This window comes from Rhyacophila brunnea, unplaced genomic scaffold (genome assembly GCF_057557595.1).
Source record: "Rhyacophila brunnea isolate RB1 unplaced genomic scaffold, BYU_Rbru_1.0 scaffold_7, whole genome shotgun sequence".
Lineage (NCBI taxonomy): Eukaryota > Metazoa > Arthropoda > Insecta > Trichoptera > Rhyacophilidae > Rhyacophila > Rhyacophila brunnea.
Window position 1 is genome coordinate 46,880,978 of NW_028233339.1, and position 13,003 is coordinate 46,893,980.

At 44.8% G+C, this 13,003-nt stretch overlaps 1 protein-coding gene across 1 annotated transcript; it reads left to right on the forward strand.

The window, feature by feature from the left end:
* Positions 1–7,285: 7,285 nt before the first annotated feature.
* On the forward strand, positions 7,286–8,068 carry LOC147064987 (uncharacterized). The gene has a single exon (XM_085958310.1). The coding sequence runs from the start codon at positions 7,286–7,288 to the stop codon at positions 8,066–8,068; it is 783 nt and encodes a 260-aa protein (XP_085814436.1).
* The last annotated feature ends 4,935 nt before the right edge of the window (positions 8,069–13,003 follow it).

Sequence of the window (13,003 nt, forward strand, 5' to 3'; positions counted from 1 at the left end):
TTGGGTATGTATAACGCATGTCTGAGAGTGAGCCACTTTCCAGCTCAATGGAAAATAGCGAGGGTTGTTGTCATTCCCAAGCCGGGAAAAGACGACCTTCAAGACATCAAGTCCTACAGACCGATCGGCCTCATTTCAGTATTTGGAAAAGTACTGGAAAAGCTGATAATAAATCGGATAAACTGGCATTTTCATCAAAAAGGCAAGTTGAGTCACAAGCAATATGGTTTTACGCCCATGAAATCAACAGAAGACGCTCCGAACGCTTCAGTCAACGAAATCAGGACTGCACTGCAAGACAAGAAGATGATCATAGCAATCTCGCTCGACATCAGAGGAGCTTGGTGGCCATTTCTATTGTGCCAGCTGAGAAGGAAGAAGTGCCCTCGGAACTTGTTTACGCTAGTGAAGAGCTATCATCAACAAAGGAAAGTCATACTGTCACATTTTGATGCCTCGCTCCAGAAGGTTATGACCAAAGGATGCGTTCAGGGATCATCTTGCAGACCGAGCTTTTGGAATTACATCTTAGATGATGTACTTCAGGAGGACTTGGGCCCTGGAGTTGAACTGAGAGCATTTGCGGATGACCTGCTATTGATTGCGACTGCCAACAATACGACAGAGCTTGAAAATATGACTGACAAGGCGATGAAAATCATCACATCATGGGGCTCAAAAGCCAAACAACACTTTGCAGAAGACAAAACCAACGCGATGTATATTACCAGAAAGAAGGACCGACAACCAAACAATTACATGAACGGAGTTTAACTAAAATACGTGGATCACTTTAAGGTTCTCGGTGTCACCATAGATCGCCACCTTAACTGGTCCAAACACGTCGATAACATTTGTAAAAACGCGGCAAGCATCAAAAACAAATTGATCAGAGCCGCCAAACCCACATGGGGTGCGTCGCCGGGGGTTATGCAGCAAATATATTTAGGTGCTGTCGAGCCTCTGATAAAGTACGCTTCCAGCGTGTGGGCGGACGCGGTAAAGAAAAAAGTCAACCGCAAGAAACTGAACTCCATTCAAAGACAAATTGCCGTCAGATCTTGCAAAGGATACAGAACGATCTCTCTAGTTTCTGCTCAGGTCTTGAGCGGCTTCATGCCACTTGACCTGAGGAAAAGGCAGCTTGCAGAAGCATATGAGGTAAAGAAGACTCTCACCCTGCAGGACTTGCCGCAAGACAGAGTCTACCTACGTTCTGAAAAAATCACCAAACAGATGGAAACAAATAACGATCTTGACAGATTGCAAATCAGGCGTCCATGCAATAACAGACCGAAATTCGGTCAATCCTATTGTCATGGACATTAAAACTGATATCCAGGAACTACGATGCAGAAAACAGAACGTGTACATCGGCTGGATAAGGGGTCACTGCGGAATCCTAGGCAATGAAGCACAATGCCGCTCAGCAGATTTTAACCGCGAGAGAATATATGAGGTAAGTGCGCGACTAGAGACCTACTCTCGCAAACGATGAAGCAACGCTGCAGCGGGCTCACCAAACCTACGAGGTCGGAGAACGGGGTTCACCCTCCTGCCTTTGTGGAGGAATAAGGAATAGGAGAATGATTAGTAATTAAGCAATTAGTAACAGAAGTGATTAAACCGAGGGCTCAAGGCCTCTTCAATTGTAAACCCGACACTGGGTCTTATTTAACCTTTGTTGTTGTCAACATGCGGTAACAGGTTCCACACCTGCTCAGGTGGTGCTGGGCTATGAACTCGTTTTTCCAGGCGACCGGCTTAATCCCCTGTATCTGGAACAACGGCGCTCAGCGGATTTTAACCACGAGAAAATATATGAGGAGGTACGCGCGCGACTAGAGACCTACTCCCGCGAACATGGAGTAACGCTGCAGCGGACTCATCAGCCTACGAGGTCAGAGAACAGGTGTACACGAAGGTACAACTCGCCTTCCCAGGCGATTGGCTTAATCCCTTGTATGTGGCACAATGCCGCTCAGCAGATTTTAACCGCGAGAAAATATATGAGGTACGCGTGCGACTAGAGACCTACTCTCACAAACGATGAAGCAACGCTGCAGCGGGCTCACCAAACCTACGAAGTCGGAGAACGGGGTTCACCCTCCTGCCTTTGTGGAGAAGTAATAGAAGAATGTTTAGTAATTAAGTAATTAGTAAGAGGAAAAGTGATTAAACCGAGGGCTCAGGGCCTCTTCAATTGTAAACACGACACTGGGTCTTATTTAATTAACCTCCGTTGTCGTCAAAATGCGGCTACAGGTTTCACACCTGCTCAGATGGTGCTGGGCTATGAACTCGCTTTCCCAGGCGACTGGCTTAATCCCCTGTATCTGGAACAACGGCGCTCAGCGGATTTTAACCACGAGAAAATATATGAGGAGATACGCGCGCGACTAGAGACCTACTCTCGAAAACGATGAAGCAACGCTGCCGCGGGCTCACCAAACCTACGAGGTCGAGAGACTTCAAGGGAACTTCGTAGGGAACCGCACGCGCTTGTGTTATCTCTATACTGGAATTTCAATATCTCTAGATAGTGTTGTTTTGAAATATTTCTGCTTTATTGTGTTCAAAAAAGTGCTTTCTATAAGAGAGAATGTTATCTTGTTATTTTATTGAGGGATTCTCTGGATAAATCTGGATTTGTGTTTACCACGTGTCGGCTTTGCCGAAATGAGGTTAAGTGCCAAGTGCCAAGTGTCATATACCAAAGACAATTCTATCAATTCAGTGTTCACAGTTTAATAATAAATCTGTCAAATAAAAAAATTTTCAAACTTCTTCTGTACCTACATTTTTATTTATAAAATACCTACTATTAGTATAAATTCAACAGTGACCGTGGAAGGACGTCCGGTTGATGGTTGATCCGTCATCGGGGAAAAATTTTCTTTTTTTTGGAAAATCATCCGAAACCAAGACTCACTACTTTCTCGGAAAAGCTCGGAAAAATCCAGGAAAATCTGGGAGAATCTCGGAAAAACTTTTTGTCACTTTCCTGAGTTTTTTTTGTTGGCTTGTCTGCGCGTCGAGGTCTCTCATCGATTTCGGGTTTGCCCGATCGTTGAATCACTCGCCTGTCGTATGGACGTCAAGCAGAAATTCTTGCTCAGATTTTCGATACAGGGCTGCGATCGTGGTGTATCCGAAGTGGAGATCGAGCTGGTCATCCTGTTCTTCGTTGGCCATTGGACGCGGTGACGACTCACAACCATTCCAAGCCGCTCTTTGAGCAATCCTAACCTAGAGCAGCGACTCAGGTGTCAAACCCTATTTTCGCGCGAATAGCGAGAGTTGGTATCCCGATTGCGGTCTACTTGTCGCTTGCACGGCATAGGGGCCGCGAAAGGGCGAGTCTGTTCTGGCGTTTGAGTTCCGTTGTAAGGGTAACAAGCCCCTGATTCGGTGACTTGACGTCGGGGCATACGGTTTCCGCTGCGCACGACCTTTCTTCTGAACCCGGTTGTCTGCTACACTCCCAGAGTGGTGCAGATCATTCGGGGCCAGTTAGACTGGTTCAATAGTCTCGCGCACTCGGTTCACCGAAGTTCGCCGAAGACGTTCCCCTGATCCGTCAAGAATTGCACGAAGGGGAGTTGAATCTCCATCACTCCTCTTCCCAACGACCATGCCGAGGACACTGAGGTCACCACCCTCGACGCCGTCTGGCGACATGGACAAGGCTGGGCTCTCCAGATCGAGATCGAGTCCTGATTTGAAAGAGCAGCCGAAAATGAAGGCGCGCCTGACTGCCGAAGAACGTAAGAAGCCGGATCCCGAGCTCAAATCTGGAACATCGAGAAGACCGACGACCAAAAAGCAGTCCCCCGCTCCATCTCTCCCTTCAAAGCCAAAGACATCCCAAGGAATTAGCCCTGACCTTCGAGACAAAGTGGAAGAAAGTGCCTCCACAGGCATTCTGGTAGTGGAATCCCTCAAAGGAAATATTACCAAGGAACAGAAAGAGGAACTGGTAAAAATATATTTAGACATTATGAAAGAGGCCAGGAAAATGAAAAATTCTATTGCAGACCTGAAGGTAGAATTGGCGATGACAAAACTTAAAGCAGCCGAAGAATTACTCAAAAAAGAAGAACAGCATGCAAAAACACTTCGAGAGGAAAAGCCAGTGCAAAGCCCTCAGGAATCATATGCCACAAGAGCAAAAAGGAACTTGCCAGAAGCGATCCATAAGATCCTCGTCAGCTCGACGAAGGAAGCCACCGCAGAAGACATAGCCAAAGAAATAAGGGCAAACATCAAGCCCCAAGATTTGAAAATCGGGGTCAGCTCCTTCAGAATTGGCAAAGAAAGCGTCATAATTGGCTGCCCCAAAGCTGACGACGCACACGCGCTCATCGCCAGAGTTAACACACATTCTAATGGAACATTGGCAGCCAAGGCGGTGCAACGACGGAATCCGATCGTGATTCTGAAAGGCGTTGGAAAAGAATATGACGACAATGAGATTCCAGAACTCTTGACCCAACAAAATGAGGCTGTTGCAAACACTAGTACATCAAAAATGGAAATAAAAATTGTAAGGGTCCTAAAGAATAAAAATGAAAAACTTAAAAATTGTATGTTACAGGTAACCCCGGCCATACGCACAGCCATGCTGGACTCCGAAAGGGTGAATCTCGGTTTTATGAGGGTCCACGTTGAAGATGTTTCACCCCTCCTGCAGTGCTACAAATGCCAAGGATTTGGGCACACGTCGTTAAAATGCACGGAAAAAACGGAAAGATGTGTAAAATGCGCAAAAGCTCATAGCACAAAAGATTGTACCGCTACTGAAGATAAGTGTTGGAATTGCTGCAAGGCAAAGAAATCCAGCACAAATCACAGAGCTAACAGCAAAACATGCCCGTTCTTGGTGATGATGGAAGCAAGAGCCTTGGAGAGAATTAACTATGGCCAATAAAGATTCCATAAAGCTCCTCCAATGGAACGTCCAAAGATGCAGAGCCGCTCACGAGGAGGTCATTAACTTTGACCAATTTGACGTGGCGCTGCTCCAAGAACCGTATGTTGGCGCATCGAACTCCATGCCGTCAAAAGCAGGACTAAAGGTATTTCAGTCGCCGGGACGAAACGGCGAAATTTCAAAAGCCTCCGTAATCGTCTTCGGTGGCTGGGGATCGCCCATTCTTCTCACGCAGTACTCGGGCCCTAACATTGTTTGTGTCAAATTAGACAGTGCTACGGAACCAATAGTACTCACATCTGTATATGTAGAACCAGGTGCAGATCTCGCCCCTATTCTTCGAATTCTGGAAAAATTGATTGATTCTGAAAGTACAGTTTTGATAGGTGGAGACTTCAACGCAAAGAGCATTTGGTGGAACAGCAGCAGAACTGACAGCAGAGGAAGGGAGTTACAGGACCTCATTGCTGAGCTGGATCTCCAGATCCTCAATGAGGGCTCGACTCCAACCTTTCAAACTGTCAGAAACCAGACAATCTGCAAGAGCGTAATTGACATTACAATATGTCCAGCTCATACCACTAAAGATGTCACCGGCTGGCGAGTGGACACCGAGATGAGTGCACTAAGCGACCATCATCTGATCACATTTGAATACGGAAAACAGAGCTTAGTAGAAACAAGCACTGGGACGAAACTCGACAAGACCACAAAAGTAAATTGGAATGAATTTGGGAAACAGGCAGAAGAATACCTTGAAGCAAAGAAGATAAATATCAGCTCCTTCAACGACGTGCATGACGAACACACACTTCGAATGAATATTAAGACGACAATTGAAGCTTTGAAATTATCCTGCGACAAACTTATGCTACCCAAGGAGAGAACTGACAAGAAATACCCGAACCCGTGGTGGAACGACGAACTTACTGAGCTGAAAAAGGCAGCGATTAAAGCAAAACACAAGCTGCAAAACTCTGGATCAACAAGAAGATTGACGATCACTTTACCAGAATATCTCGAAGCAAAAGAAAAATACAAGAGTGCCATCGATAAGGCAAAAACCGAATCGTGGAAACTCTACTGCTCGATTCAAACACGAGAAACAGTTTGGTCGACCGTCTATCGAGTATTGACAAGGACTTCAAAGAGATCAATCCCTGTAACAATGAGGACAGCAAGTGGAATGTGCAAAAATGCTGAAGAAACTGCAGAGGCTCTTCTACATCAATTCTTCCCAGATGATGATACAACGACCGAAGGAACACGCGAACACGCTGAGATCAGAGGGGCTTTTAAAGCCAATCTTTCTTCAGCGGATGATCCTCCTTTTACGGAAGAAGAATTGATTGAGATCACTTGGGGAATGAACCCAAACAAAAGCCCAAGACAAGATCACTTCACCGCAGACATTTGCTCACGCTTCATTGATGCATTCACAGAACTTTGTCTCGCAATGTTTAATGCTTGCCTTAGGCTGGTATACTTTCCCGACGACTGGAAAATCGCACAGGTTGTAGTCATCCCGAAACCTGGTAAAGAGGACTATTGCGACGTCAAATCGTACCGACCAATAGGCCTTCTACCGGTTTTCGGCAAGATCCTTGAAAAACTCATGATCAGAAGGATCAACTGGCACCTTCATCACAACAATCTCATGAGCGAGGAACAGTATGGCTTCACTCCACAAAAATCGACAGAAGACGCATTAACCGACGCGGTCAATTTAATAACAAAGCATAGAGATAACAAACGAATAGTCATCGCGGTATCTCTAGATATAAGCGGCGCATTCGATAATGCCTGGTGGCCGATGCTGCTAAAGCAGCTCGCTGACAAAGACACACCGGCAAATCTCTATGCGCTGGTCCGCAGTTATCTTCGAAACCGAAAGGTTAACATAACACATGCAGGAGCAACAATGACCAAGCTGACGACGAAAGGATGCATCCAGGGATCGACATGCGGTCCGTCATTCTGGAACATCATATTGGACGATCTCTTAAAAATAGACTTCGGTCATGGCTGCAGGGTTCAAGTCTTCGCAGACGATGTTCTTCTTTTAGTAGAGGGACAAACTGTTGAGGGTGTAGAACTCTGCACAAATGAAGCTCTGAAGAAAGCAGCGGCGTGGGGAAGAAAAGCAAAACTGCACTTCTCGGAGGAAAAGACCAATGTGATGATAATGACAAGGAAAAAACTCACCGCTCTGCCGAAGATAAAAATGAATGGAGTTGCCTTGACGCCAGTAGAACACTTCAAAATCCTAGGTGTCACAATTGACAAAAACCTGAATTGGTCCCGCACCTTGAAAACGTTGCGAGGAAGGCGGCTGGAATTGCTTCCAAATTGATGAGAGCCGCAAAACCTACATGGGGATGTCCCCCAGAGGTGACGCAGCAACTCTATCATGGAGTGATCGAGCCGATAGTCTTATACGCGGCGAACGTATGGGGCGAGACAGCCAATAAGAAGACAAACAAGAAGAAACTGGACGCACTCCAAAGGCAGATGGCCATCAGAGCTTGCCGTGGCTACCGGACAGTCTCCCTGACATCAGCTCAGGCACTCACATCATTCACTCCACTGGACCTCAAGATTAAAGAACGTATCGCGATCTCCAAAATCAAACGATCCGGAAAAACAAACTTCTTGCCTTCGGATAGAAGATACCAGGGAGTTGAACGATTCTACGATCTCCCACATCCATCCACGCGTATGACACAAACTGTCCGCTACTGGGACCAAGACGTCCCAGACATAGAGGATGAAGAACTGAGAATCTTCACGGACGGTAGTGTCCTGGATGGAAAAGTAGGCGCAGCGATAGTTCCATGTGAAAAGGGTAAAGAATACCAGGCGAGAACACTCAAGTTAGCTGACTGTTGCTCGATATTCCAGGCGGAAATGACGGCAATGAATAGCGCCTTAGATTGGATCCTCAATAAAAGAAAACCCGGGAAAATTGCAAGAATCCTTACGGATTGCAAGTCTGGGGCACAAAGCATAGCATCTGTATCGGTCAATCCTCTTGTCGCGGACGCCCAGCGAAAGCTGAGAGCGATAGGAGACTGGATTGACAGTGGAAATTTGCTGGAGAAGAGCCGACGCCAAAGCAAAGGATGCTACGCGTAAAAAGACGGCACCGACGTACGACAAATTTCCACTAAGCTATGCGAAGAGAAAACTTAAGGAAAGTACCCTCGACACCTGGAACGATCGCTACAGAGCCTCAAGTACGGGAAAGATTACGAAAATGTTTTTCCCGAACATTTTGGATGCCTTCAGCTACCAGACTTTCTCTAAGCCGAGCTTCGAAACAACGCAGATCTTCACCGGCCACGAAGTCTTCAATGGATACCTTTGCAGATTCAAAGTGAGTCAAACAGACGGCTGTCAGTGTGACGGTAACATCACGCAGGACGTCCCTCACATTTTGAGGGAATTCCCGATGTTTGACTTGCTGAGATACAAGTTCCAAATGGCGCTTAAATCTGCAAAGATAGATTTTCATGACATTTTCAGAAGCAGACAAGCAGCAGAGGAATTTGAAAGGTTTGTTGTTCAGATAGTTAGGCGACTTAAAGAGTTGAATAAAGGAGTAAGTATCACAGAGCAGGAATAGGTAAGATAGATAGGAAAACAAAAAGCCAACCATCATGCGATGGCTGGAAGGTCCCTTAAGTGTCTAATAAGCTTAAGTTCCGTCTTCTCTGACATAGGTTTCTATGGTTCCCTATGTCTCAAAAGCGAATGCGGAGAAGTTCCCAGCAAGGCCATAGCCAAAAGTCAGGCCGTTCCTTACACAAAAGCTAGCTCCAAGTAAAATCATTATCCTTCCAGATCCTAAACCTTGTCATAGCAAGCAAGGTACCCTTTATGTCAAAAAAAAAAAAAAAAACCTACGAGGTCGGAGAACGGGGTTCACCCTCCTGCCTTTGTGGAGAAGTAATAGAAGAATGTTTAGTAATTAAGCAATTAGTAACAGACGAAGTGATTAAACCAAGGGCTCAGGGCCCCTTCAATTGTAAACACGACACTGGGTCTTATTTAACCTCCGTTGTCGTCAAAATGCGGCTACAGGTTTCACACCTGCTCAGGTGGTGCTGGGATATGAACTCGCTTTCCCAGGCGACTGGCTTAATCCCTTGTATCTGGAACAACGCCACTCAGCGGATTTTAACTGCGGGAAAATTTATGAGGTACACGTGCGACAAGAGACTTACTCCCGCGAACGATGGAGTAACGCTGCAGCGGACTCATCAACCTAGGAGGTCGGAGAACGGGTGTACACGAAGGTACAACTCGCCTTCCCAGGCGACTGGCTTAATCCCTTGTATGTGGCACAACGCCGCACAGCAGATTTTAACCGTGAGAAAATATATGAGGTAAGCGCGTGACTAGAGACCTACTCTCGCAAACGATGAAGCAACGCTGCAGCGAGCTCACCAAACCTACGAGGTCGGAGAACGGGGTTCACCCTCCTGCCTTTGTGGAGGAAGAAGGAATAGAAGAATGATTAGTAATTAACCAATTAGTAACAGAAGAAGTGATTAAACCGAGGGCTCAAGGCCTCTTCAATTGTAAACTCGACACTTAGTCTTATTTAACCTCCGTTGTCGTCAAAATGCGGCTACAGGTTTCACACCTGCTCAGGTGGTGCTGGACTATGAACTCGCTTTTCCAGGCAACTGGCTTAATCCCTTGTATCTGGAACAACGGGGCTCAGCAGATTTCAACCACGAGAAAATATATGAGGAGGTACGAAAGCGACTAGAGACCTACTCCCGCGAACGATAGAGCAATGCTGCAGCGGACTCATCAACCTACGAGGTCGGAGAACGGGTGTACACGAAGGTACAACTCGCCTTCCCAGGCGACTGGCTTAATCCCTTGTATGTGGCACAATGCCGCTCAGCAGATTTTAACCGCGAGAAAATATATGAGGTACGCTGTGGTGCTGGGCTATGAACTCGCTTTCCCAGGCGACTGGCTTAATCCCTTGTATCTGGAACAACGGCGCTCAGCAGATTTTAATCACGAGAAAATATATGAGGAGGTACGAGCGCGACTAGAGACCTACTCCCGCGAACGATGGAGCAACGCTGCAGCGGGCTCACCAACCTACGAGGTCGGAGAACGGGTGTACACGAAGGTACAACTCGCCTTCCCAGGCGACTGGCTTAATCCCTTGTATGTGGCACAATGCCGCTCAGCAGATTTTAACCGCGAGAAAATATATGAGGTACGTGTGCGACTAGAGACCTACTCTCGCAAACGATGAAGCAACGCTGCAGCGGGCTCACCAAAACTACGAGGTCAGAGAACGGGGTTCACCCTCCTGCCTTTGTGGAGAAGTAATAGAAGAATGTTTAGTAATTAAGCAATTAGTAACTGACAAAGTGAATAAACCGAGGGCTCAGGGCCCCTTCAATTGTAAACACGACACTGTGTCTTATTTAACCTCCGTTGTCATCAAAATGCGGCTACAGGTTTCACACCTGCTCAGGTGGTGGTGCTGGGCTATGAACTCGCTTTCCCAGGCGACTGGCTTAATCCCTTGTATCTGGAACAACGCCACTCAGCGGATTTTAACCGCGAGAAAATATATGAGGTACGCGGTAGTGCTGGGCTATGAACTCGCTTTCCCAGGCGACTGGCTTAATCCCTTGTATGTGGCACAACGCCGCACAGCAGATTTTAACCGTGAGAAAATATATGAGGTAAGCGCGCGACTAGAGACCTACTCTCGCAAACGATGAAGCAACGCTGCAGCGAGCTCACCAAACCTACGAGGTCGGAGAACGGGGTTCACCCTCCTGCCTTTGTGGAGGAAGAAGGAATAGAAGAATGATTAGTAATTAAGGGGGGACATGCTCGTCGAAGGTCAAAATTGAGTTTTTATTGTATTTTCAAACCATGATCCTGGACACTCCTTAAACGTTGTAGATGATTTATTTATATAATTTTGAAGCCTTATTATCCTTTATAGTTATTTTAAACATTTGATGACTGCATGAAGTATTTTTGTTACATAAAATAGTATTCTTTTAAACCTCTCGCTCTAATGTTTTAGAATATAGTCATATTTCGGTACAGAACTGTGCAGTGGTGTTAAGTTTTTTTACATTTATTAATTTTTAAACGCATTTATAAAACCATTAGTATAATTTATTACGAGATAATTTTTGTAAAATATTCACGATAAAAAATTATGTTGATAATCTCTGTGATCCCAAATTTGACAAGAATTAGGCATTTTATTATTCAAAAAATCGGCAAGATTAACACATTTGAAGATAATTCTAAAGATATTTATTATAAGCTATGTTTTTGACCATTCAAGTGTGATAAAAATCTTATGAATAATGATTGCTTTATAAGAATTATTGACCTAAGAATAAGATAGTGTTTTTTTGAAAAACGCCATTTCTTTTGTCATTCCCTAGTGGTTAAGCTACAACATACGGCCGTAGCCATAAAATGACAAACTATAATTATAGTAGGGAGTAAAATTATGTTAACGCGCGTGTTTGAACATGTACCTAACTGAATTTTTTTTTATTTTTTTTTAAACGGTACATGTTCAAACACGCGCGTTAATATCATTTTACTCCTTACTTCAATTATAGTTTGTCAATTTATGGCTACGGCCGTATGTTGTAGCTTAACCACTAGGGAATGACAAAAGAAATGGCGTATTTCAAAAAAACACTACCTTATTCTTAGGTCAATGATTATTATAAAGCAATCATTATTCATAAGACGTTTATCACACTTGAATGGTCAAAGACATAGCTTATAATACATATCTTTAGAATCATCTTCAAATGTGTTAATCTTGCCGATTTTTTGAATAATAAAATGCCTAATTCTTGTCAAATTTGGGATCACAGAGATTATCAATATAATTTTTTATCGTGAATATTTTACAAAAATTATCTCGTAATAAATTATGCTAATGGTTTTATAAATGCGTTTAAAAATTAATAAATGTAAAAAATCTTAACACCACTGCACAGTTATGTACCGAAATATGACTATATTCCAAAACATTAGAGCGAGAGGTTTAAAAGAATACTATTTTATGTAACAAAAATACTTCATGCAGTCATCAAACGTTTAAAATAACTATAAAGGATAATAAGGCTTCAAAATTATATAAATAGATCATCTACAACGTTTAAGGAGTGTCCAGGATCATGGTTTGAATATACAATAAAAACTCAATTTCGACCTTCGACGAGCATGTCCCCCCTTAAGCAATTAGTAACAGAAGAAGTGATTAAACCGAGGGCTCAAGGCCTCTTCAATTGTAAACTCGACACTTAGTCTTATTTAACCTCCGTTGTCGTCAAAATGCGGCTACAGGTTTCACACCTGCTCAGGTGGTGCTGGACTATGAACTCGCTTTTCCAGGCAACTGGCTTAATCCCTTGTATCTGGAACAACGGGGCTCAGCAGATTTCAACCTTGAGAAAATATATGAGGAGGTACGAGAGCGACTAGAGACCTACTCCCGCGAACGATGGAGCAATGCTGCAGCGGACTCATCAACCTACGAGGTCGGAGAACGGGTGTACACGAAGGTACAACTCGCCTTCCCAGGCGACTGGCTTAATCCCTTGTATGTGGCACAACGCCGCACAGCAGATTTTAACCGTGAGAAAATATATGAGGTAAGCGCGCGACTAGAGACCTACTCTCGCAAACGATGAAGCAACGCTGCAGCGAGCTCACCAAACCTACGAGGTCGGAAAACGAGGTTCACCCTCCTGCCTTTGTGGAGGAAGAAAGAATAGAAGAATGATTAGTAATTAAGCAATTAGTAACAGAAGAAGTGATTAAACCGAGGGCTCAAGGCCTCTTCAATTGTAAACTCGACACTTAGTCTTATTTAACCTCCGTTGTCGTCAAAATGCGGCTACAGGTTTCACACCTGCTCAGGTGGTGCTGGACTATGAACTCGCTTTTCCAGGCAACTGGCTTAATCCCTTGTATCTGGAACAACGGGGCTCAGCAGATTTCAACCACGAGAAAATATATGAGGAGGTACGAGAGCGACTAGAG